Source organism: Schistocerca cancellata, chromosome 12 (assembly GCF_023864275.1).
Source record: "Schistocerca cancellata isolate TAMUIC-IGC-003103 chromosome 12, iqSchCanc2.1, whole genome shotgun sequence".
Classification (NCBI taxonomy): domain Eukaryota; kingdom Metazoa; phylum Arthropoda; class Insecta; order Orthoptera; family Acrididae; genus Schistocerca; species Schistocerca cancellata.
Window position 1 is genome coordinate 73,690,784 of NC_064637.1, and position 27,869 is coordinate 73,718,652.

At 44.4% G+C, this 27,869-nt stretch overlaps 1 protein-coding gene across 1 annotated transcript in view; it reads left to right on the forward strand.

The window, feature by feature from the left end:
* The first annotated feature begins 5,928 nt into the window (after window positions 1-5,928).
* LOC126109466 (aminopeptidase Ey-like) overlaps window positions 5,929-27,869 on the forward strand; it is a 261,112-nt gene continuing 239,171 nt past the window's right edge. Inside the window, exons 1-2 of the mRNA XM_049914495.1 lie at window positions 5,929-6,062; window positions 19,926-20,151. Of these exons, the coding sequence (XP_049770452.1) occupies window positions 19,999-20,151 (153 nt within the window). The 5' untranslated portion in view covers window positions 5,929-6,062; window positions 19,926-19,998. The remainder of the gene's footprint in view (window positions 6,063-19,925; window positions 20,152-27,869) is intronic.

Genomic DNA, 27,869 nt, shown 5'->3' on the forward strand with positions numbered 1-27,869 from the left:
TCCGTGCGAGTTCTGATTTCCCTTTTTTCATTATGGTGATAGTTTCTCCCCATGTAGGTCGGCGTCATAGTTTCCCCCCATGTAGGTCGGCGTCAACAAAATATTGTCGCATTTGGAGGAGAAAAGTGGTGATTGAAATTTCGTGAGAAGATTCCGCCGCACTGAAAAAAGCTTTTGTTTTAATGATGTCCACGTCAAATCCTGCATCATTTCAGTGACACTCTCTCCGCTATTGCGCGATAATACAAAACGTGATGCCCTTCTTTGAACTTTCGTGATGTACTCCGTTAATCCTGTCTGGTAAGGATCCCACACAGCACAGCAGTATTCTAAAAGAGGACGGACAAGCGTAGTGCACGCAGTCTCTTTAGTACAGTGTGTTTCAAACTGAGGGTCGCGACCACCTGGGTGGTCGCTAAGCCTTGCTCAGGAGAAAGCAGTTGCAGCATGGCTGATAACGTATGTTTCATGGCGATCATCTGCTATGGTATAAATATCACACGGAAGTGACAAGGTTTTGTGAAAACACCTTGAAAATTCGCTCACGTTCAGATGTGGTACTTTTATTATACTTTTTATCATACTTTTATTATGGTTCTGGGGATCGCCAGAATATTTTTCCTTGGAAAGGAGTGGCGTATTCAAAAAGGTTGAAAGACACTGCTTAAGTAGATCTGTTACATTTTCTGAGTGTTCTGCCAATAAAACGTGGTTTTTGGTTTGCGTTCCCCACAGCATTTTTATATGTTCTTCCCAATTTAAGTTGTACGTAATAGTAATTACAAGGCTTTCAGTTGAATTTACGTCCTTTATACGTAGGTTGGAATTTAATAGTGGCAACTATTTTCACAACAGTTAGATGTTTGCACCTGTTGCTGTCGATCACAGTAGTCACCAGCATTGTGCAGAAACAGTTGCCAGCGATGTGGAAGGCGTAGTAGAAGTTAGCAGAGCCGGTTCTGTTGATGGTAAGAATGGAGCGGTCTACTGCCTGTCGAATGTCTGAAACAGTTCTGAAGCGAATGACGCGATGTGGTTCCTTCATCTTCGAAGTCAAATCAGAGTCTCGGGGACTGAAGTCCGGGGAGTATTGTGGATAGTACAGTATTTCCCAGTCCCATCGACCGAACAGAGCAGCCACAGCTTACGGTATATTGATAATTTTTATTTATGGACCGTCTGACAGCAACTGAGTTCAAAAATGGTTCAAATGGCTCTGAGCACTATGGGACTTAACATCTTGGGTCATCAGTCCCCTAGAACTTAGAACTACTTAAACCTAACTAACCTAAGGACATCACACACATCCATGCCCGAGGCAGGATTCGAACCTGCGACCGTAGCAGTCCCGCGGTTCCGGACTGCAGCGCCTAGAACCGCAAGACCACCGCGGCCGGCAGCAACTGAGTAAAACACAGTTTTTAGTGCCATACGCGTTTCGCCTTTATTTTCTGCAAGGCATCATCAGTGGCCTGGAATATGTACATATGTTAGCTATTTTATTTACATTTTTGTCATTGTGACTATAGGTTATAAACAGTTCTGGTGGTTGGTATTTCCTATTAAGTAGTAATGTTTTGAACTGTACTTACAGGTTGCGTGGGCAATTTCTTACATATTACACTCCTGTTGCATTTTTGGTGTTGTTCTTCTTCTTATGAACGCCAATTTGCGGTTTTTTTCCACATTCCACAGCACTATGCACTGAACGCTTGTTTTAATGCAATGTTTTGGTTTCTGTTGCTGACTGTCAAATGTTTTTGCCAAAGATCGAATGTTATTGCCAAACTTAAATGAGTGTAACTATTGGAGTATCTGTGGTCTGTTCGTGTATGTGTGTGTGTGTGTGTGTGTGTGTGTGTGTGTGGGTGTGGGTGTGTGTGTGTGTGTGTGTGAGTGAGTGAGTGTTTTTTGGTGTGATATATATTTTTTATGTTGTGTGTGTGTGTATTTTGGTGTTTTTTTTTTGGCTGTGTGTGTGTGTGTCTCCAGATGGTGTGGGGAAGAGTTTTTTGTTTTGTTTTATGTTATCATTTCCTTTATTAAGTGTAGTAGGGAGCCTGTGCTGATGTGTGTTTGTTCATTTATCACATGTTTGTTTTCTGCTATGGCTTTCTGGATGTGGAAGTTTTCTTGCATTTGTATAAGATGTTTGTCATGGTTGCTTATTCTCATTATTTTCATTTCGTGTTCCATGTTTGTACGGTGATGGCTGTAGTGTTTTAAATGCTCTGCAAATGTGGAATGGTTTGTTTCATACTTCCAACATCTGATATGTTCTCTGTATCTTGTTTCAAAATTCCTGCATGTCATGCCTATGTATACTGCATCACAACTTTGACACGCAACTGAGGAAGACAGGACTATAAAACTTGATGATGGATGGGTTGTCAGAAAGTGTCGCTGCTTCTTTCGCAAAGCTGGTCGCACGTGATGCTTCATAAACGAACAGTAACACTGTGCATTGACGTTCTGCCGTGGAGCAACGTAATGCGTTACGATAACACCATCACAGTCCTACACGAGAATCACCATAACATTAGACCGCTCCATTCGCACCATGAGCAGAACAGGCTCTGTTACGGTATACTACGCCTTCAACATCGCTGGTGACTACTTTGAAGAACAGTAAAAGGTGCAAACATGTAACTACACTCCTGGAAATTGAAATAAGAACACCGTGAATTCATTGTCCCAGGAAGGGGAAACTTTATTGACACATTCCTGGGGTCAGATACATCACATGATCACACAGACAGAACCACAGGCACATAGACACAGGCAACAGAGCATGCACAATGTCGGCACTAGTACAGTGTATATCCACCATTCGCAGCAATGCAGGCTGCTATGCTCCCATGGAGACGATCGTAGAGATGCTGGATGTAGTCCTGTGGAACGGCTTGCCATGCCATTTCCACCTGGCGCCTCAGTTGGACCAGCGTTCGTGCTGGACGTGCAGACCGCGTGAGACGACGCTTCATCCAGTCCCAAACATGCTCAATGGGGGACAGATTCGGAGATCTTGCTGGCCAGGGTAGTTGACTTACACCTTCTAGAGCACGTTGGGTGGCACGGGATACATGCGGACGTACATTGTCCTGTTGGAACAGCAAGTTCCCTTGCCGGTCTAGGAATGGTAGAACGATGGGTTCGATGACGGTTTGGATGTACCGTGCACTATTCAGTGTCCCCTCGACGATCACCAGTGGTGTACGGCCAGTGTAGGAGATCGCTCCCCACACCATGATGCCGGGTGTTGGCCCTGTGTGCCTCGGTCGTATGCAGTCCTGATTGTGGCGCTCACCTGCACGGCGCCAAACACGCATACGACCATCATTGGCACCAAGGCAGAAGCGACTCTCATCGCTGAAGACGACACGTCTCCATTCGTCCCTCCATTCACGCCTGTCGCGACACCACTGGAGGCGGGCTGCACGATGTTGGGGCGTGAGCGGAAGACGGCCTAACGGTGTGCGGGACCGTAGCCCAGCTTCATGGAGACGGTTGCGAATGGTCCTCGCCGATACCCCAGGAGCAACGGTGTCCCTAATTTGCTGGGAAGTGGCGGTGCGGTCCCCTACGGCACTGCGTAGGATCCTACGGTCTTGGCGTGCATCCGTGCGTCGCTGCGGTCCGGTCCCAGGTCGACGGGCACGTGCACCTTCCGCCGACCACTGGCGACAACATCGATGTACTGTGGAGACCTCACGCCCCACGTGTTGTGCAATTCGGCGGTACGTCCACCCGGCCTCCCGCATGCCCACTATACGCCCTCGCTCAAAGTCCGTCAACTGCACATACGATTCACGTCCACGCTGTCGCGGCATGCTACCAGTGTTAAAGACTGCGATGGAGCTCCGTATGCCACGGCAAACCGGCTGACACTGACGGCGGCGGTGCACAAATGCTGCGCAGCTAGCGCCATTCGACGGCCAACACCGCGGTTCCTGGTGTGTCCACTGTGCCGTGCGTGTGATCATTGCTTGTACAGCCCTCTCGCAGTGTCCGGAGCAAGTATAGTGGGTCTGACACACCGGTGTCAATGTGTTCTTTTTTCCATTTCCAGGAGTGTATTTTGTATCGGGCCGCGCGGTTAGAGGCGCCATGTTACTGAATGCGCGGTCCCTCCCGCCGGAGGTTCGAGTCCTCCCTCGGGCATGGCAGTGTGCGTGTTGTTCTTAGCATAAGTTAGTTTAAGTAGCGTGTAAGTCTAGAGACCGATGACCTCTGCAATTTGTTCCCATAGGAATTCACACACTGTAAGTAGGCTGTTTAGGTTTTTATGTTGGTAACACCATGTAGCGCTCTATATGAAAATCATTGACTGCTATGTGCAGTCTGTCGCTGTTTGGCGTTGTTGTAATATCAACTATTGTAGTGTTGGGCAGTTGGCTGTAAACAGAGCGTAGCGTTGCGCAGTTGGGAGGTGAGCCGCCAGCAGTGGTGGACGTGGAGAGAGAGATGGCAGAATTTTGAGAGCGGACGATCTGGACGTGTGTCCATCAGAAAGAGTAAATTTGTAATATTGGATATCATGAACTGATATACATTTGATGACTTTGGAACATTATTAAGGTAAATACATTGTTTGTTCTCTATAAAAATCTTTCATTTGCTGACTATGCCTATCAGTAGTTAGTGTCTTCAGTAGTTACAATCTTTTATTTAGCTGGCAGTATTCAAATGGTTCAAATGGCTCTGAGCACTATGGGACTCAACATCTTATGTCATAAGTCCCCTAGAACTTAGAACTACTTAAACCTAACTAACCTAAGGACATCACACACACCCATGCCCGAGGCAGGATTCGAACCTGCGACCGTAGCAGTCCCGCGGTTCCGGACTGCAGCGCCAGAACCGCACGGCCACCGCGGCCGGCTGCTGGCAGTATTGGCGCTCGCTGTATTGCGGTAGTTCGAGTAACGAAGATTTTTGTGAAATAAGTGATTCTTGAAAGTTATAGGTTATTGTTAGTCAGGGCCATTCTTTTGTAGGGATTATTGAAAGTCAGATTGCGTTGCGCTAAAAATATTGTGTGTCATTTTATTGATGATCAGAATAAGTAAAGAGAGAAATGTCTGAGCACGTTCAGTTTTTCTCAGCTCTTTGAAAATCAAATAACGCAAGGGGTTTACCAGCACAGTAATTCATAAATTTTTCTAAGGGGACGTTTCAACACATTTGAGCACATTTTTTGTATCGGTTGTGAATAAATAGTTGCCACTATTTAAGGTCCAACCCTCGTGTTTGACTGATTCATCGCGTAACCGAAGTTAAACGAATTCCTTTTATTACTCATGTCGATGACCTCCCCCTTTTCGTTATTAAGGGTCAATCGCCAATTTTCGCACCGAACAAATAACCTTTCTAAATCGTTTCCTGAGGAAATTTTTAACAGTGGGACAGACACTCAACAAAGTGAAAAGGGTTCCCTTTTTACCGACTGATGTACGGAATCCTAAAAATAGAATCCGATATTACCAATATTCTTTTCTTTTCTTTTTTTTTTTTTTTTTTTTTGGAGGAGGGGGGGGGGGTGGAGAGCAGGCACGACAATCATCCCCGCACCGCTTCGGATTCGGCAGCTGGCGGGAGAAGTCCAGCCCAAGTGATTGTAAAATGCGAGCTACAGTATTTTACGTCGGACACTAGCCGACTGTGGCAAGACACCTGCGGAATTACGGGGCTCCACAATCTGCGGCGTACAACATTCTGAGAAGTCAGGTTGCGTGAGCGACACTCCGTCCTCAGTGCGCTGGAACGGCTGACACCGTGGTTCGTGCGAAGCACTGTAGTTGCCTTACGCAGAAGACTATCCGGGGGAACAACAGGTTATCGCCTGCTCTCTATCTCCCTCCCTGTCGGTCTGGCGCCGCAAACAGCGCATCGCTGGTGCTTCCCCACCACGCCGAAGTCCCCGCTGCCCTTCCGCCGAGCGGCCTTTGGCGTCGGCGCAGCGCAAAGCAGTTGTCTGGCGAGGCTGTTGAGCGATCGCGCCAGAGAGGTTCGTGTTGTCATCGCCTCAGCAGCTGACAGCTCGGCCGTCCAGGCAGTAGATGGTAAGGCTATGTTTGTGTTCCTCTTTCTGTGCGATACCTGCAGCTCTGTTCAGCTACGGAGCAAATAGTATTGTATTGTATTGTATTTTTATTGATCCAGGCAATCATAGTATTGTACAGGTGTACATATGATATTGGATAGGTCAAGAGAGCTATTTACAAGTAATTTTTACAAATTGATTTTTACATTATTTTGTAGCAAGGAAATTATCTATCTTAAACAAAACAGTTAATACAAATTTTTACGAATTGAAGTTTACATTATTTTGTAGCAAGGAAATTATCTATATTAAACAAAGCAGTTAATACAAATCATAGTCCGCCGCTCGTGGTCTCGCGGTAGCGTTCTCGCTTCCCGAGCACGGGGTCCCGGGTTCGATTTCCGGCGGGGTCAGGGATTTTCACCTGCCTCGAGATGACTGGGTGTTTGTGTTGTCCTCATCATTTCATCATCATCCAGGAAAGTGGCGAAATTGGACTGAGCAAAGATTGGGTAATTGTACGGGCGCTGATAACCACGCAGTTGAGCGCCCCACAAACCAAACATCATCTCCAATACAAATCATAGAATTGTAAGGTTGTACATACGATATTGGACAGGTCAAGGGAACATATTTACAAGTAATATTTAATAAATTGATTTTACATTATTTTGCAATGAGGAAGTTAGCTATCTTTAACAAAACAGTAAATACGAATGTTGTATGGTAAAATACAAACAGCCAATACAAATGTAATAGTAAAGTAGTCCAGTGTATTTCATAGACATGCACAGTATAAAATAATCCAGTATATTTCATAGACATGGACAGTATATAATTTTCAGATCTAATTGAACATTTCTCATATTGTTTACATTTTTAACCATCATCATCATCATCATTTAAGACTGATTATGCCTTTCAGCGTTCAGTCTGGAGCATAGCCCCCCTTATACAGTTCCTCCACGATCCCCTATTCAGTGCTAACATTGGTGCCTCTTCTGATGTTAAACCTATTACTTCAAAATCATTCTTAACCGAATCCAGGTACCTTCTCCTCGGTCTGCCCCGACTCCTCCTACCCTCTACTGCTGAATCCATGAGTCTCATGGGTAACCTTGCTTCTCCCATGCGTGTAACATGACCCCACCATCTAAGCCTGTTCGCCCTGACTGCTACATCTATAGAGTTCATTCCCAGTTTTTCTTTGATTTCCTCATTGTGGACACCCTCCTGCCATTGTTCCCATTTACTAGTACCTGCAATCATCCTAGCTACTTTCATATCCGTAACCTCAACCTTGTTGATAAGGTAACCTGAATCCACCCAGCTTTCGCTCCCATACAGCAAAGTTGGTCGAAAGATCGAACGGTGCACAGATAACTTAGTCTTGGTACTGACTTCCTTCTTGCAGAAGAGAGTAGATCGTAGCTGAGCGCTCACTGCATTAGCTTTGCTACACCTCGCTTCCAGTTCTTTCACTATGTTGCCATCCTGTGAGAATATGCATCCTAAGTACTTGAAACTGTCCACCTGTTCTAACTTTGTTCCTCCTATTTGGCATTCAATCCGTTTATATTTCTTTCCCACTGACATTACTTTCGTTTTGGAGATGCTAATCTTCATACCATAGTCCTTACATTTCTGATCTAGCTCTGAAATATTACTTCGCAAACTTTCAATCGAATCTGCCATCACAACTAAGTCATCCGCATATGCAAGACTGCTTATTTTGTGTTCACATATCTTAATCTCACCCAGCCAGTCTATTGTTTTCAACATATGATCCATAAATAATATGAACAACAGTGGAGACAGGTTGCAGCCTTGTCTTACCCCTGAAACTACTCTGAACCATGAACTCAATTTACCGTCAACTCTAACTGCTGCCTGACTATCCATGTAAAGACCTTTAATTGCTTGCAAAAGTTTGCCTCCTATTCCATAATCTTGTAGAACAGACAATAACTTCCTCCTAGGAACCCGGTCATATGCCTTTTCTAGATCTATAAAGCATAGATACAATTCCCTGTTCCGCTCATAACACTTCTCCATTATTTGCCGTAAGCTAAAGATCTGGTCCTGACAACCTCTAAGAGGCCTAAACCCACACTGATTTTCATCCAATTGGTCCTCAACTAATACTCACTCTTTCCTTTCAACAATACCTGAGAAGATTTTACCCACAACGCTGATTAAAGAGATACCTCTGTAGTTGTTACAATCTTTTCTGTTTCCATGTTTAAAGATTGGTGTGATTACTGCTTTTGTCCAGTCTGATGGAACCTGTCCCGACTCCCAAGCCATTTCAATTATCCTGTGTAGCCATTTGATGAGTTCCGACTTAATTTCATCCGCCCCAGCCGCTTTAATGCACTGCAATCTATTGACCATTTTTTCCACTTCCTCAAATGTGATCCTATTTCCATCATCATTCCTATCCCATTCTACCTCGAAATCTGAAACATTACTGATCGTATTTTCACCTACATTGAGCAACTCTTCAAAATATTCCCTCCATCTGCCCAAGGCATCCACAGGATTCACCAGCAGTTTCCCTGACCTGTCCAAAATGCTTGTCATTTCCTTCTTACCTCCCTTTCGAAGACTGCTAATTACACTCCAGAATGGTTTTCCAGCAGCTTGACCCATAGTCTCCAACCTGTTTCCAAAGTCTTCCCACGATTTCTTCTTGGATCCTGCAATTATCTGTTTGGCTTTGTTCCTTTCTTCAACATAACTTTCTCTGTCTACCTGGGTTCTGGTATGTAGCCATTTTTGATACGCCTTCTTTTTCCTTTTACAGGCTGCCTTGACTGTATCATTCCACCAAGTTGTTTGCTTCATCCTACTTTTACACACTACTGTTCCAAGACATTCTTTAGCCACTTCTAGTACTGTGTCCCTGTACCTTGTCCATTCCTTTTCCAATGACTGTAATTGACTACATTCAACTAACTGGTACCTTTCTGAGATCGCTGTTATGTACTTGTGCCTGATTTCCTTATCCTGAAGTTTCTCCACTCTTATCCTCCTACATATGGACCTGACCTCCTGCACTTTCGGCCTCACAATCCCAATTTCACTGCAGATTAAATAATGATCAGTGTCATCAAAGAATCCCCTGAATACACGTGTGTCCCTCACAGCCTTCCTGAATTCCTGATCTGTTATTATATAGTCAATGACAGATGTGGTTCTCCTGCCTTCCCAAGTATACCGGTGAATGTTCTTATGTTTAAAAAAGGAGTTTGTGATTACTGAGCCCATACTGGCACAGAAATCCAAGAGTTGTTTCCCGTTCCTGTTGGCCTCCATATCCTCTCCAAATTTACCCATAACCTTTTCATACCCTTCTGTTCGATTTCCAATCCTGGCGTTAAAATCACCCATGAGCAGAACACTGTCCTTGTCCTTTACTCTAACAACTACATCACTGAGTGCCTCATAAAAACTATCCATCTTATCTTGATCTGTCCCTTCACAATGCGAATATACTGACACAATCCTAATTTTCTTGCTAGACACTGTCAAATCTATCCACATCAGTCGTTCGTTTACATACTTTATTGCAACTACGCTGGGTTCCATTTCTTTCCTGATATAAAGCCCTACACCCCATTGTGCTATTCCTGCTTCGACTCCTGACAGGTAGACCTTGGATTCTCCCACTTCCTCTTCTTTCTCACCCCTTACCCGAATGTCACTAACAGCTAAAACGTCCAGCCCCATCTTACTTGCAGCCTCTGCCAACTCTACCTTCTTCCCAGAGTAGCCCCCATTGATATTAATCGCTCCCCATCTCATTACCATTTGTTTGCCAAGTCGTATCTTAGGAGTCCCTGGTTTGTCAGTTAGAGGTGGGACTCCGTCACCTCCAAAGGTCCGAGGCATTTTGCTCTGATTGTTGCCAGCATCATATTTAAAGTACCAGGGAAGCAGGTTGCTAGCCTTACTTGCCCCGCGTCCCATTGGGTTTTACCCCTAACGGCTGAGGGACTAACCGGTGGATTTGATTGTCTTTGCCGTATGAGCACAAAGGTGACCACGACTCAGAATAGGTTCGAGATGCCCAGCCTTATTCCAAAGTAACTGGTATCCCGCCTGTCGAGACGACTTACTTGGCCACTCATACGTTGCCCGTGGTTCATGAACTAGGACATGACTACAGGAACCCACACCATGAACCAAACATTTTTAACCCCTTTCAAAAAAATGATCAACTGCATAAAAGCAATGGTCCAAGAGATATTTTTTTAACTTATGTGAGAAGGCTCTTGGGTTCTTTGTTGCTTTGATTTCATTGGGTAAATTATTATACATTTGTATCCCAACATTTAAAACACTTTTTTGGTAGCAGGTAGTTCTGGACTGAATCATGTGTAGGTCAGATTGCTGCCTTGTTGCATAGTTATGAATATCTCCATTGAATTTTAGTGTGCAGTCATTGTTTAACAGGTATGACTTGACAAATGAGACGATATTATAAATGTAAGCAGAGGGCAGTGTCATAATGCCATTTGTTTTGAAATGTTGTCTGCATGATTCGTTATGTCTTAGATTACATATTATGCGTATTGCCTGTTTTTGCATTTTGAAAATATATCTACCTCCAGGTGAGTTCCCCCAAAATATGATTCCATACTGTAATGTAGAATGGAAGTAAGCATAATATACATGCATGAAAACAGATTTTGTGACTGATTTTTTGAGTATCCTTAAAATGTAACACACAGTTGAGAGCTTTCTTGAGATATAATTTGTGTGAGTCTCCCACTTAAGATTCAGCGGTGAAGGATGCGTTTACAGCGGCACCGATAACGGTCGTCACACCCCGTAGCTAGGGTTGCCATACGCCACGGATTTCACGGACAGTCCGCGATTTTAGGGTAAATGAAAACGTCCGGGCCGAAAAGGCAAATGTCCGCGATATTTGCTGTATTTGAAGTCAACTTCCGGTAATTTCAAAAATTCCTGTCAAAGAAGCATTAATATCTTATCTCTTTGCCTTCAAATTATGTAAAATCCAAACAGAACGGAACAGCTTTCGAGATATGGAAACAATGGGCAGTCAGGCTCAGGCGTACGGTATATCCTCTTCGATTTGCGAGTTGTCGATACAGTGGGCGGTCAGTCATCTCTGGCAATGGAGTGTATTATCCTCTTTGATTAGCCTGTTGAATGTTCGCATGGTTTGTTGTGCTTGCGATTTCGTTGTGTTATATTGTATTAAATAGTTATTATTTGCCTCGTGGTTTAATAATGTCGGCTAGACGGAAGGTTAAGTACAGGGTGGAATATACTGAACAGTTTCCAAGTATAAAGCGAGGAAGAACTGAATACGTGTACTGAATAATGTAATGCATATTCTTATTTTTTGTAATAAATGCTTTCTTAATGAAGCAGTCCTTCCTAAACTCTGGATCATTAATTAAATGCACATTTCCCTTAGCTTATGGGCATGAGGACTCCTTATTCCTCTTATTTCCGTCAGTCGGCTACGGTGACCGTAAGTTTTGTCCTGGTTTTGGATTCCGAGATTATGGCAACCCTACCCGTAGCCAGAGGTCGCACGATAACATCGGTCGGCTGCTTGGTCACGGTACGTCCGATCTCATTCGTCAGTTTTTTACAGGGCCAAGGTAAGGTGAGATTAGTATCTATTCTATGTATGAAGTAGGTTAGATTATAACCCAGTGGCGTATACAGAAAAACCTCAAGGAGGGGGCGCTAAAGATATCTTGAGCTACCTTTACTTTTACCGTGATAAAAAACAACCAAGTCACATGCAAAGTATGAGAAAGTTTTATTTAAACTGATTATACACATATACAAGACAATGCCATATTATGATATAAATAAGTTACAATTGTGGTTCCTTCCTCAAATGACGAATTCTGTGCTCCTATTCTTTCCGGCAAATTGGTTAATTTCATCATTAATAGGACAATCCTATTCGGCGAATAGTCCGTATTTATAACGCTACGTATCGAAGGTTCTCTGTAGAAGAAGACAGTAAAATATTCGCGGCTTCTCTCGAACAAATGCCAGACGCAATAACATATCGAGGTCTCTAGAATGGCCGCAACTTTTCTCGTTGGTATGTGTTAGCTATATGTGTGCCAGACAGAAACGTTTAGTACGATGACGCGGACGCGCGTGCTACATAGGAAAGTACAACTATTCAGTAACTCTTGTGCAGTCGAGTCGACTGACGAAAGAAACGGACGAATAGCGTGCGGGCTGACTAGCGCCCCCCCCCCCCCCCCCCCCTCCCGCCAGTATGTTTCCGTTCCGCCACAGTTTCACAGTTTTAACCTCATCATGACGCCTCTGCGCAAGGGATGGGAAAACCGACCAGTTAAAAGCGATACCGTTATTTTAGCTTTGAAAACTGTTGTTTTCGGTATTCGTTTGCTCTCGGTTATAATAGCTGCTTTTTATTTTTTATTAATAACCGGATAAAAAATCGTAATATCAGTTAAGCGCAGCAACAGTGGTAAGCTTTTTCTTTTTTAAATAAACATTTTTTTAAAAACTAGTAATTTTTATTTTATAAAATTTCTATTGCTTGAAATATCGCAATGTTATACAAAACCGAAAAATCGATCAGCGCTATTTTTATAACAATGCTGACGGAAACGAATAACAAACGCAATGGGTAAGAATTTGGGCCGGCCGCGGTGTCTCGCGGTTTTAGGCGCGCAGTCCGGAACCGCGCGACTGCTACGGTCGCAGTTTCGAATCCTGCCTCGGGCATGGATGTGTGTGATGTCCTTAGGTTAGTTAGGTTTAAGTAGTTCTAAGTTCTAGGGGACTTATGACCACAGCTGTTAAGTCCCATAGTGCTCAGAGCCATTTGAAGCCATTTTTAAGAATTTGGTGCAGCATCGCTGAAACAACATCGAACCTGTTACTACGTGGCGTGGCCTGTTGGATGATACGTATCTATTTGTAACGTGCCAGGCGACGTATCTAATGTATATAACAGCTTGTCGCTGTTGTCGAATATTAGTTGTATTACAGAATGGCGCCATTCCTAGTCCGGTATCAGTGAAGTACAATGCCCGATTCGCTTTAAAACATTAAGAACGGGAGGAGCCACAATAGACTGGAGAAAACTTCATTCGTAGTTTTCAATGAAAATATAAAGTGCGGTAGCTGATCTGTTACCTGTCTCCACATAATACGCCTTTATCTGCTTGTAGCCCTTGGAAGACGGATAAACTAACATGGAAAACAGACATTCAACCTCAGTTTTCACCCTTTAGCACTAACTATTCATAATGCCCAAACAGTGCTGTGAGCCTCGATTACGACGTCATTTTTGAGCAGAGTTTCAAAAAATTACAATCAGTAGTAGAAAACAGGTTATTTTTGTAGTGTTCACCCACTTTTCTATTTTGTGAGAAAAGCAGCGAATAGTGGACTGGTTAAGTTTTATTTTATTCGACTATTTAATTTAATATTTTGATTCAATGTATCTTGAAAGTGAGAGAGCCAAAATTTTTCCATTTTTGTTCCACTTCTACGTTTATTACAGGAAATAATAGGAATGAAATTCAAAAAATCAGTTGTTTCAGAAACCTGTTGTTTTGAGTGGGTTTAGCACTCAGGTTAGCCTGACTTTCAGAAAAACCGAGACAGCTGGTTATTTCAGCGATATCCGCCACTCTTGCTCCGTGCTTGGACACTAATGTTGCAGTGCGGCGTTTGCTATTAAAAAGAAGACGAATTGATGTAAATAAGCTATATCTGTCTCGAAAAAATTGTGGCGAGTACTGTAATTTCCAGACAAATTTTACGAATATACGAGATGAAGGAAAAAACACCATGTCGCAAAAGTTAAAAACGGTTTTAGCTTTGTGACACCACTTTCCTTTTCCCACCACGCGTCAGAAGGAGCAGCTACCTTTGAATCTAACATGCCGTTCTTGATTTTCATATTTATACGTGCATGTTGTTGTGGTCTTCAGTCCAGAGACTGGTTTGATGCAGCTCTCCACGCTACTCTATCCTGTGCCAGCTTCAACTCCCAGTACCTACTACAACCTACATCCTTCTGAATCTGCTTAGTGTATTCATCTCTTGGTCTCCCTCTACGATTTTTACCCTCCATGTTGCCCTCCAATAATAAATTGGTGATCCCTTGATGCCTCACAACAAGCCCTACCAACCGATCCCTTCTTCTAGTCAAGTTGTGCCACAAATTTCTCTTCTCTCCAATTCTATTCAATATCTCCTCATTATTTATGTGATATACCCATCTAATCTTCAGCATTCTTCTGTAGCACCACATTTCGAAAGATTCTATTCTCTTCCTGTCCAAACTATTTATCGTCCACGTTTCACTTCCATACATAGCTACACTCTATACAAATACTCTGTGTTAAGAAATTTCTCTTCTATAGAAACGCTTTCCTTGCCATTGCCAGTCTACATTTTATATCCTCTCTACTTCGACCATCATCAGTTATTTTGCTCCTCAAATAGCAAAACTCATTTACTACTTTCAGCGTTTCGTTTCCTAATCTAATTCTCGCAGCATCACCCGATTTAATTCGACTGCATTCCATTACTCTGGTTTTGCTTTTGTTGATGTTCATCTTATATCCTCCTTTCAAGACACCGTCCATTCCGTTCAACTGCTCTTCCAGGTCCTTTGCTGTCTCTGACAGAATTACAATGTCATCGGCGAACCTCAAAGTTTTTATTTCTTCTCGATGGATTGTAATTCCTATTCCGAATTTTTCTTTTGTTTCCTTTACTACTTGCTCAATATACAGATTGAATAACATCGAGGAAAGGCTACAACCCTGTCTCACTCCCTTCCCAACCACTGCTTCCCTTTCATGCCCCTCGACTCTTATAACTGCCATCTGGTTTCTGTACAAATTGTAAATAGCCTTTCGCTCCCTGTGTTTTACCCCTGCCACCTTCAGAATTTGAAAGAGAGTATTCAAAATGTGGTGTCACCGCCAGACACCACACTTACTAGGTGGTAGCTTTAAATCGGCCGCGGTCCATTAGTACATGTCGGACCCGCGTGTCGCCACTGTCAGTAATTGCAGACCGAGCGCCACCACACGGCAGGTCTAGAGACGTGCTAGGACTCGGCCCAGTTGTACGGACGACTTGCTAGCGACTACACTGACGAAGCCTTTCTCTCATTTGCCGAGAGACAGAATAGCCTTCAGCTAAGTCCATGGCTACGACCTAGCAAGGCGCCATTAACCATTTCTAGAAAGAGTCTTACTTGTATCATCAAGAATGCTGTATACAAATGATGGATTAAAGTTAAGTATTCCAGCAGCTACGTACTTTTCTTTATAGCATTCATTACGTATCCTGTTTCAGACCTCACGCCAGTCTGCGTTAGATTACAGCGTGCATTTCGGCCTCCTCTAACTACAAGGTGTTGGCACATATGCCAACACATCACAAAAAATGGCTCTGAACACTATGGGACTTAACATCTGTGGTCATCAGTCCCCTAGAACTTAGAACTACTTAAACCTAACTAACCTAAGACATCACACACATCCATGCCCGAGGCAGGATTCGAACTTGCGACCGTAGCGGTCACGCGGTTCCAGACTGAAACGCCTAGAACCGCACGGTCACTCCGGCCGGCTGAGAGTATTCCAGTCAACATTGTCAAAAGCTTTCTCTAAGTCTACAATTGCTAGAAACGTAGGTTTGCCTTTCCTTAATCTATTTTCTAAGGTAAGTCGTAGGGTCAGTATTGCCTCACGTGTTCCAACTGCATAATACGAAAATATGCTGTTTCACTGAGGCACTGCATTAGTGGTCTCTCCTAGACGCGTTGCTCACACTATGGTTTATTGCTCTACAACGGTAGGATGTGAGACTTCGGCGTATAAAGGTTTTGCCAGTGAAGTTATGAGCACGTAAGAGTTAATTTACGCGGTGAAACTGGACGCTGTCTCTATCATATGATACACGCGTAAAATTTGCGAGTAATTATTATTTAGGGCCTATGTAATAAGAGATACACTTGTGGTTTCACAGCGGCTCACTTACTTTTAAAAATAGCGTAAGTGAATGCAATACTTGCAGAATATTCAGATTATCGGATTCTAGTACTGGAAACTCCAATGCTCTTCAAGCACTTGCTCAGTGGATTTGAGAAAGAAACAAGGTTTCTGATGGCTGCATTATTTCAGATTGAGTGTGGATTCTAATAAAGGAAATCATGAATATCACAGTGTCTTTTTAGTCCACTTGCACGAATCATGGTTGCAAAATCCGGTACAGAATAAATTGAAACATTTCTTAGCGTTTGGGATGCAAGAGTAAATGTATGTATCACATATTGGCAAGATGTAATCGCCAAATACCGAAGTGTACTTGTTTTACTTGAGCCACAATCGCACCTTTAATGTATTAGATTTTCTTTAATAGTACTCTACAAGTACTCGAAAATAGCGTTCGTTACCACCAAGTGTTTCACGTATTAGTGTTTTGCTTTGTGTACTGGAGATGATTAGCGGTGACCCTGAAAAGCAAGATTACAATTTGCATACGTTAATTAACGTTCAGTGACTGTCGTTTAGCATACGTGCGAAATGTAAAACACTCTGAACACGTAAAGCACTGACAAGTGGAGAAACAACACTGCATTTGCAAACCACTTTATGTAACAGAATCACCACCCTACTGGCATAAAAACAAGACCCTCTACATCAGTGCTGCCCAACCTTTCCTAGACCATTACCACTAAGTGCAATTAGACATTAGCTAGTGCACCCTCTCTCATATTAACACCAAATTTAGTATCTAACGAAACTGTAGATTGAAAGACATTTCTTGGAACACTTTTTTATTTTTAAAATGATGTGTGTGTGTGTGTGTGTGTGTGTGTGTGTGTGTGTGTTTTAGAATGAATGACGAAGAATTTGTGGTGCTTTGCAATGCTACCCGCAATTAACTATCCACAATGAGGGTAGACACTTGCCCGCATCTCGTGGTCGTGCGGTAGCGTTCTCGATTCCCACGCCCGGGTTCCCGGGTTCGATTCCCGGCGGGTGACCCCTGCCTCGTCATGGCTGGGTGTTGTGTTCAGTCCTTAGGTTAGTTAGGTTTAAGTAGTTCTAAGTTCTAGGGGACTGATGACCATAGATGTTAAGTCCCATAGTGCTCACAGCCAAATGAACCATTTTTTTTTTTTTTTTTTTTTTTTTTTGGTAGACACTTCTTACAAAAGATACTTCGCGTGCATTTCTCCTCTCCAATGTGGCACTTGCTTCACCTGCACGCTGCAACCAAATGATCCAACTTAAAATGTGTGCACTATACTTCCTGTTCGTAAATCACTGGACTGTTCCACTACTTACTACTGAACTGGCAGAAACTTGAAGAAATGTTCAAATGTGTGTCAATTCCTAAGGGACCAAATTTCTGAGGTCATCGGTCCCTAATCATACACACTACCTAAACCAACTTATGCTAAGAACAACATACACACCCATGCCCGAGGGAGAACTCGAACCTCCGGCGGGAGGGGTAGCGCAATCAGTGACATGGTCCCTCAAACCGCGCAGCCAGTAACTGGAAGGCTTCCAGCTGTTAATGCTTTGTCTGCGACCACGCCCACTAATAGTTGTAATAATAATAATAATAATAATAATAATAATAATAATACTGTATACAGTACTATAGTAGCCCTTACCTAGTTACTGCTGTGTCGTGCCGTCAATTCATTTGTCTTGAAGCGAGTAATGAAGCAATTTGTGGACTACTGCAGTTACTATCTACAATTTGGAGAAGAGATTTTCTTGAGATATTTAGCATTTATTACATATACAGGGTGTTACAAAAAGGTACGGCCAAACTTTCAGGAAACATTCCTCACACACAAATAAAGAAAAGATGTTATGTGGACATGTGTCCGGAAACGCTTAATTTCCATGTTAGAGATCATTTTAGTTTCGTCAGTATGTACTGTACTTCCTCGATTCACCGCCAGTTGGCCCAATTGAAGGCAGGTAATGTTGACTTCGGTGCTTGTGTTGACATGCGACTCATTGCTCTACAGTACTAGCATCGAGCACATCAGTACGTAGCATCAACAGGTTAGTGTTCATCACGAACGTGGTTTTGCAGTCAGTGCAATGTTTACAAATGCGGAGTTGGCAGATGCCCATTTGATGTATGGATTAGCACGGGGCAATAGCCGTGGCGCGGTACGTTTGTATCGAGACAGATTTCCAGAACGAAGGTGTCCCGACAGGAAGACGTTCGAAGCAATTGATCGGCGTCTTAGGGAGCACAGAACGTTCCAGCCTATGACTCACGGCTGGGGAAGACCTGGAACGACCAGGACACCTGCAATGGACGAGGCAATTCTTCGTGCAGTTGACGATAACCCTAATGTCAGCGTCAGAGAAGTTGCTGCTGTACAAGGTAACGTTGGCCACGTCACTGTATGGAGAGTGCTACGGGAGAACCAGTTGTTTCCGTATCATGTACAGCGTGTGCAGGCACTATCAGCAGCTGATTGGCCTCCACGGGTACACTTCTGCGAATGGTTCATCCAACAATGTGTCAATCCTCATTTCAGTGCAAATGTTCTCTTTACGGATGAGGCTTCATTCCAACGTGATCAGATTGTAAATTTTCACAATCAAGATGTGTGGGCTGACGAGAATCCGCACGGAATTGTACAATCACGTCATCAACATAGATTTTCTGCGAACGTTTGGGCAGGCATTGTTGGTGATGTCTTGATTGGGCCCCATGTTCTTCCACCTACGCTCAATGGAGCACGTTATGATGATTTCATACGGGATACTCTACCTGTGCTGCTAGAACATGTGTCTTTACAAGTACGATACAACATGTGGTTCACGCACGATGGAGCTCCTGTGCACATTTGAGTCGAAGTGTTCGTACGCTTCTCAACAACAGATTCGGTGACAGATGGATTGGTAGAGGCGGACCAATTCCATGGCCTCCACGCTCTCCTGACCTCAACCCTCTTGACTTTCATTTATGGGGGCATTTGAAAGCTCCCGTCTACGCAATCCCGGTACCAAATGTAGAGACTCTTCGTGCTCGTATTGTGGACGGCTGTGATACAATACGCCATTCTCCAGGGCTGCATCAGCGATTCCATGCGACGGAGGGTGGATGCATGTATCCTCGCTAACGGAGGACATTTTGAACATTTCCTATAACAAAGTGTTTGAAGTCACGCTGGTACGTTCTGTTGCTGTGTGTTTCCATTCCATGATTAATGTGATTTGAAGAGAAGTAATAAAATGAGCTCAAACATGGAAAGTAAGCGTTTCCGGACACATGTCCACATAACATATTTTCTTTCTTTGTGTGTGAGGAATGTTTCCTGAAAGTTTGGCCGTACCTTTTTGTAACACCGTGTATAATGCAATCAAGTGCTTTACAGCAATTGTTTATGAAATATACAACAGAGTTTCTCCCTCACTGTTTACATTCAGAACCTGCACTAGCCTTAGCTTTATAAACTGATGGAGAAGTTGTAAGTTGTCTTGGCAAAATTCAATTAACAGGGCACCTAAAGTGCGTTTTACGACCATGAAGTTCAGTTACAGTTCCTTAATACGAAATTAATCCATCCGCCACACGGTACACCATGCTGATGTAAACGCAAAACAGTTTATGAGAAAATTTTCTTGGCATATTAAAACAGTGCCCCAGACCAGGATTACAATCTGGGATGTGTGCCTCTGCTGAGTTGCTCTACTGACGGAGCTAGCCAAGCGTGACTCATGACCCATCCCTACTGCTTTACTTCCGCATTGACTGCTATCTGCATACTTTCGTCCACAAAGCACAGGTCTAAGCGGGATGACTTTTCTGAGTCTGTCTTTTTTATTTTCAGGTAGAGCGGACGACAGTGCGCGCGTTTCCCACGACTGCCAAGAGAGCTGGCGGACCACCTAGGCGCCACCAAGATGTTGTGGAGGAGGGAACTTGAAGGAAACCCAAGAGCAGAAGACACCACCGGCCACCACGTGACCGGCTTATCTCGGTGCACGGCTATTCTAGTTTGCTCGTTTCTTCTGGCTTCGCAGCTTCCGTACGCCAGTGCTCTCACATCTACTGAGGTACTTACTGTCTTCACTGATGGAAAAGACGCTACTGACCATTAAATTGGGGATACCAGTAAGCGTAGCAAATAATGAAATTTTACTTACGCGTGCAGGGTGAGGCATGTTAATATTAAATGGATGTTTAATCAAGTGAAATTACAAGGCAGGTACTTGGTTACAGGGTTCCAATTTGGCTCCCATCTCGCTTGGTGCACTTGTAGATTCTGTCCATCGTTGACTCTGTGGCCTGCTGGACCGTTTGGGGCAGGGATAGAAGCGATGAACTCACTATGCAGTGCCGCAGGTCGTCCAAGTTTGCTGGAATATCCTTGACCATGCCCCAAAGGCAAAAATCACATGGCGTCAGGCCAGGCGAACATGCTGGCCATGCGAGAGGGCAACCTCTAGCAGTCGAAATTTCACCGAACCTGTCGTTAAGGTAGTCTTGAACCATACGACTGTGATGGGTAGGAGTACCGTCTTGCTGGCAATACCCTCGCTGTAGAATGGCAAGTGGCGCTTTCTCCTCCATGAACATGTTGAGCATGGCAAGGTAATTCTCTCTCCTGACGGTCTATTCTTCAAAAAAAAGAACGGTCCAATCATTCCAAGTTTGCTCACTGCACACCAGACGTTCAGATGGATGGTTCAGATGGCTCTGAGCACTATGGGACTTAACATCTGAGGTCATCAGTCCCCTAGACTTAGAACTACTTAAACCTAACCTAAGGACGTCACACACATCCACTCCCGAGGCAGGATTCGAACCTGCGACCGTAGCAGCAGTGCGGTGCCGGACTGAAGCGCCTAGAACCGCTCCGCCACAGCGGCCGGCACCATACGTTCACCTTAGGGGAATCGCGTATGTGTTCCCGAACTCCCAAGGGGTGCTCGATCGCCCAGATGACACAGTTGTGCTTGTTCACACGACCGCTGATATGGAATGTTGCTTCGTCAGAAAACGTAAACAGAATGCCAGACTCCATGCGTGCCATTTCCAAGATAGATGGTGCAGCACTCACACGTACTTGATTCTCTGTGTTTGTGAGCTGCTGCACAATTTGCGAATGGTATGGCTTCATTCCTAAACTTTAGTGCAAAATTCTAACTACTGACATTTGAGAAACGTCAGTCTCTAGAGAAAGTCTGCGCGAGAACTTGGTTGGGCTGGTTACTGTCGCTCCTTGAACGAGGATGTTGTTCTCTTCAGTACGGACAGATGTCTTTCTACCGCTGTTCCCTGAACAGGCCCCGTCCTTCAAAACTTCCCATAGAGTCTACCAATTTTCAAGCGCCATGGTGCATCCCGTTGGTCCAGGGCTTGAAATACTTCCATCCAGCAAGTTATCTTCCTTAGTTGATCAATGTAATATCGGGGCGCCATGATTTATTCCACGAAAAAGCAAAAAAGAGAAAATCCATTCAAGGTAAACATCTTTTTGGTTTCTCGCTGTATAATAGGAAGGAAGTGCTCATATAGCGTAACGCGCAGCACGCTATCTTGCAAATCAGGGAGGTGAGCTGGCATACCGGCCAGCCAGCCTGTGTGTTGTTCTCTAGATCTTTCCCACGCTCGTTAAGGCAAATGCTGGGCTGGTGTGCAAATTATGCCTCACAGAATAGGTACACGAACAGTCATAATTGATAACACAGAACAATCCACACGATTCAAAGACAGCAGTCGTCTGCTTCTGGCGTTGCCACAGGAGATCTTAAACTCTCTTTTTAGTATCCGCTCGGAAAACTGTTCTGCGGCACAATAATTTGCATATCGAAGCAAGTTCCATGCTAACGTGGTGATTGTTGCATACCGTCATGGTGTTGCGCTTTGAATGGCTAGCTAGCAGTGTTCTTGCAATACTATACTCATGCTCACAAATTTAGGATAATTGCACAATGTGATGCCACACAATGTGGGACTACACAAAACTGGCGCTAATAGCATAGGCACATAGGGAACACACACGACACAGATCTGTAAGTCTACGGTATTGCTGATAAGTCGAGAAAACCGTCCCGAAACACACGTGCTACAAAACGCCACTGTTTCCTTCGCATGTACCCCGACATCAATATGGGATATGATCACCATGCACACGTACACAGGCCACACAACGGTTTGGCATACTCTGGATCACGTGGTCGAGCAGCTGGTGGGGTATAGCCTGTCATTCTTGCACCAGGGCCTGTCGGAGCTCCTGAAGTGTCGTAGGGGTTTGAAGACGTGCAGCGATACGTCGACCGAGAGCATCCCAACCGTGCTCGATGGTGTTTAGGTCTGGAGAACAGGCGGGCCACTCCATTCACCTGATATCTTCTGTTTCAAGGTACTCCTCCAGAGATGGCAGCTCAGTGGAGCCGTGCGTTATCATCCGTCAGGAGGAAGGTGGGACCCATTGCACCCCTGAAAAGGCGGTGCAAAATGACGTCCTGATACACCTGACCTGTTACAGTACCTCTGTCAAAGACATGCAGGGGTGTACGTGCACCAATCATAATCCCACCCCACACCATCAAACCACGACCTCCAACAGGTCCCTTTCAAGGACATTAAGAGGTTGGTATCTGGTTCCTGGTTCACGCCAGATGAAAACCCAGCGAGAATCACTGTTCAGACTATATTTTGACTCGTCCGTGAACATAACCTGAGGCCACTGTTCCAATGACCATGTACTGTGTTCTTGACACCAGGCTTTACGGGCTCTCCTGTGACCAGGAGTCAGTGGAATTCACCATGCAGGTCTCCAGGCGAATAAACCGTGTCTGTTCAGTCGTCTGTAAACTATGTGTCTCGATACAACTGTTCCAGTGGCTGCGGTAAGGTCCCGAGCAAGGCTACCCGCAGTACTCCGTGGCCGTCTGCGGGCACTGATGGTGAGATATCGGTCTTCTTGTGGTGTTGTACACTGTGGATGTCCCGTAATGTAGCGCCTGGACACGTTTCCTGTCTGCTGGAATCGTTTCCATAATCTTGAGATGACGCTTTGTAGCACACAGAGGGTCCATGCTACAACCTGCTGTTTTTGACCAGCCTCCAGTCGCCCTGGAATTCTACCCCTCATAACGTTATGAATATGTGTTCTTTGAGCCATTTTCAACACACAGTCACCATTAGCACGTCTGAATACGTCTGTACCATTACTCGCTGCACCGTGCTCTGACATGCACCAACACACCTCTGCGTATGTGGACTGCTGCCAGCGCAACCGTGCGACGACAGCAGGTCAAATGCACCGCATGGTCATACCCTGAGGTGATTTAAAACCGCAAACCGCCCACCAGAGCGTTGTTTCACCGTGTATCAGCATATCCTTAATTTTTGAGCATGAGTGCAGTATTATTTGTATTTAAGCAGAGTGCAGTTTCTGTTTGCATACATAACAGAATGTCTACCTATATTTGTTCATACGGTAAGTATGGTACCTGGGAATAATCCATCTGAACTGTTGTTGTTGTTGTTGTTGTTGTTGTTGTTGTTGTTGTTGTTGTGGTTGCGGTCATCACTCCCGAAATTTGTTCTGATGGAGTTACGCTGATTTATCTGTCCTGTTTAGTCCCAGCTTCTCTCTACTACTGTTGCAGCTTATGTCCACTTCAATCTGTTTAGGCCGTTCATCCATTGGCGCAACGCGACTGCAACGAAATGTCGCGTGAGTGTCGGACAGCAGTAGCTTGCGAGTCTTATCCATTATATCCTGAGGTGACAAAAGTCATGGATTAGCGATATGCAGATATACAGATGGCGGTAGTATCGCGTACTCAAGATATAAAAGGCAGTGCATTGCCTGAGCTGTCATTTGTACTCAGAGAAACCATGTGAAAAGGGTTTCTACGTGATTATGGCCGCACTACGGGAATTAACGGACCTTGAAAGAGGGATGGTAGTTTGAGATAGTCGCACGGGACATTCCACTTTGGAAGTCGGTAGGGAATACAGTATCCCCTGGTCTACATTGTCGAGAGTGCCGACAATACCAAGTTTCAGGCATCACCTCTCACCACAGACAACGCAGTGGCCGACGGCCTTCGCTTAACGACCGAGAGCAGCGGCGTTTGCGTAGAGTTGTCAGTGCTAACAGACAAGAAACGCTGACTTAAATAACCTCAGAGATCCATGTGGGACGTACGACATACGAATCCATTTGACAGTTAATGGGCTATGGCAACAGACCTCTGACACGATCATTGCTAGCAGCACTACATCGCCTGCACCACCTCTCCTCGGCCCATGACCATAAAGGTTGGACCCTAGACGACTGGAAAACTGTGGCCTGGCCAGAAGAGTCCTGATTTCAGCTGGTAAGAGCTGATGGTAGATTCGAGTGAGGCGTAGACACTATGAATCCACAGACCCAAGATGTCAACAACGCACTGTGCAAGCTGATGGTGGTCCCATAATGGTATGGGCTGCATTTACACGGGACGGACTGGGCCCTCTGCTCCAACTGAACCGATCATTGACAGGAAATGGTTAAGTTCGGATATCTCGAGACCATTCAACAATGGGATTTTTATGGATAAACAGTGCGCTATGTCACCGGACCATAGTTGTTCGCGATTGGTTTGAAGAACATTCTGGAAAATGCGAGCAGATGATTTGGCTATCCAGATCGCCCGACATGAATCCCATCGAATATTTGTGAGGTCGGTTTGTGCACAACATTCAGCACCGGCACACTTCCCAATTATGGAGAGCTATACAGACATCATGACTCCATATTTCCGCAGGGAACTTCCAGCGATTTGTTGAATCCATGACTGGTTGTTGTGCGATGTCGTTAGGTTAGTTAGGTTTAAGTAGTTCTAAGTTCTAGGGGACTGATGACCATAGATGTTAAGTCCCATAGTGCTCAGAGCCATTTGAAGCCATTTTTTTGTCGAATCCATGCGACGCGAGTTGTTGCGCTACGCTGGGCGAACGGAGGTCCGACGCGATATCAGGTGTTGTCCTACGACTTTTGACGCTTCAGTGTAGTGTATTGCACCTCGTCCACAGGCGCAACTGTAACGCACGTGCGCAACTCAACCTGCATGTGACTCCCACGCAACCACATCTGTCGTGCGACTCTCACTGCGTTCGTGTTATTTCGCAGTTATTACTCGTAGCTATGTCAGATTGGAACCAAGTGAATTCCGCCAAGCTGGCTGAAGCTGTGGAGAGACATCCATTTCTGTACAGTCACGATTTGTGAGAGTATTGGAACAAACTAGCTGTGGAAAAGGCACGGGCAGCTGTAGGAAGAGAGACTGATGCAAGTGGTAACTACGTTGTTCGTTATTTCTGTAGTATCGTGATAATATGAAATCGTGGATAATATACAGCAGTTTTCACTGTCTCTTTATACACTGTTTTTTAAAATTTTATGTAAACCATTTTAACCAGAGCAACAACAAACCTATCATGCGCTTACAAAGCCGATAATTGTTTCTATTTTCATTATTGCTAACACATCACTTTCATTGCCAAAATAAAAAAAATCGTCCGGTGTCAGGAAATATTGAGTTAAATAATTTCGTAATTGTTGGGCATTCGAGGTCTCATCCACGGCAGTGATACCAGCTACTTGCACTCGCTGTGCAATTTGATCCTCGTCAAAGCCATATTCACCTACTGAATATGCTTTCCCTTCTCTGTTTCTCATGAAGTTGTGCAGCAGCCGGCCGCTGTGGCCGAGCGGTTCTAGGCGCTTCAGTCCGGAACCGCGCTGCTGCTACGGTCGCAGGTTCGAATCCTGCTTCGGACATGGATGTGTGTGATGTCCTTGGGTTAGTTAGGTTTAAGTAGTTCTAAAGTATTGGGGAGTGATGACCTCAGATGTTAAGTCCCATAGTGCTCAGAGCCATTTGAACCATTTGTTGTGCAGCACGCACACAGCATTTACGACGCCGCTCACTGCCTAGATTTTTTAGCAAGTTACAGCATTGTGCAAAATTCGGGACTACTCGCTCATCTTGACGAATGCACGCTCTACCGATTTCCGACCGAGGATGTCTGTAGTTGAAAATCCATATAGTCGCATGAGATTTTTCTTGAGAGGAAATGCTTCACCAGCAACAAAATAAAACGGGAATCTCTGTCTTGTAGTGTCATGAGGTAAGGTCCAAGTTTCAGGCATTCCGAGAGTTCTTTTTTGTAGGCTATGGTTCAGTAATGAAGCTTCGGAAATTCCGCCGTCACTGTTTGTTCCCGGATATCCTGTTTCAATTGCAATGAAATTTCCATTACAGTCGACTGGAGCCATCAGCACAATTGAATAATAACTTGTAGGTTGACGGGAAAAATCACAGTACCAAGAAGGAGCTGTGTGACACTAACAAAAGTTGGTAGTCGTGTTTCTAAAAAAATGGTTCAAATGGCTCTGAGCAATATGGGACTTAACTGCTCTGGTCATCAGTCCCCTAGAACTTAGAACTACTTAAACCTAACCAACCTAAGGACATCACACACATCCATGCACGAGGCAGGATTCGAACCTGCGACCGTAGCGGTCACGCGGTTCCAGACTGACGCGCCTAGAACCACAAGGCCACACTGGCCGGCAGTCATGTTTCTACATCTGAAAGATATTGTCTATTCAGATTTCACGCCAGTTACTTAAGAGTGGCGAGAGTAGCAGCACATGAGGATGCAAATAAGATTTGCTTTAAATATGCGCTGTAACGGCAGTGAGCACTAGTTAACAAAATGGCTCTAAGGACTATGGGACTTAAAATCTGAGGTGTTCAGTCCCTTAGACTGAGAACTGCTTAAACATAACTAACCTAAGGACATCACACAAATCCATTCCCGAGGCAGGATTCGAACCTGCGACCATAGGAGCACCGCGGTTCCGGAATGAAGCGCCTAGAACCGCTCGGCCACAGCGGCCGTCCACTAGTTAACTTTGAGATTGGACGTGCTGAGATGGTTAGTGAATAATGGCTCTAAGGCGACAAAGACGCTATTATCATCACCTCACCGAGTTTGCCGGCCTGTGTGGCCGAGCGGTTCTAGGCGCTTCATTCCGGAACCGCGCTGCTGCTACGGTCGCGGGTTGGAATCCTGCCTCGGGCATGGATGTATGTGATGTCCTTAGGTTAGTTAGGTTTAAGTCGTTCTAAGTTCTAGGGGACTGATGACCTCAGATGTTGAGTCCCATAGTGCTCAGAGCCATTTGAACCATTTTTTTTTTCACTGAGTTTGAGCGAGGTCGTTAAAAGAGCTATGAGAAGTTGGGTGTTCCTTCCACGGTACTGCAGAAAGACTTGCAGGAATGTAGCCCCTGTACATGATTTCGGGCAGCGGTGCTCGTGATAATGTACGGTCGCACGAAGACTGTGCACTAGAGATGGGCAAAACTGTTCTTTTCAGAGATCGGATCAGAACTGTTCACTCCCTGAAATGAATTAGCTCTTTTTCATGACTCACCACTCATTGACAATAGAAAATAAATGGAAGGCACATTGCCCTTTAAACTTGGTTTATTCCAGTACTATACCTGTATTTTGATCTTATTTGATCCTATTTTGAAGTAACACAGATAATGAGTAAGAATTTTGTATTGTTTATTGAAGTTCCCACGATATGACAAAGTTTTTGATTATTGATTTATTTTGCACTATCGTGGTTTTTTGGGTGATCGGAAAATGTTGTAACTTGAGATTTACATTAACAATATATTTGGCTATAATGTATTAAAATTTCATTAACCTCATACAAATACATCGCAAGCCATATATTTTTAAAGTGAACG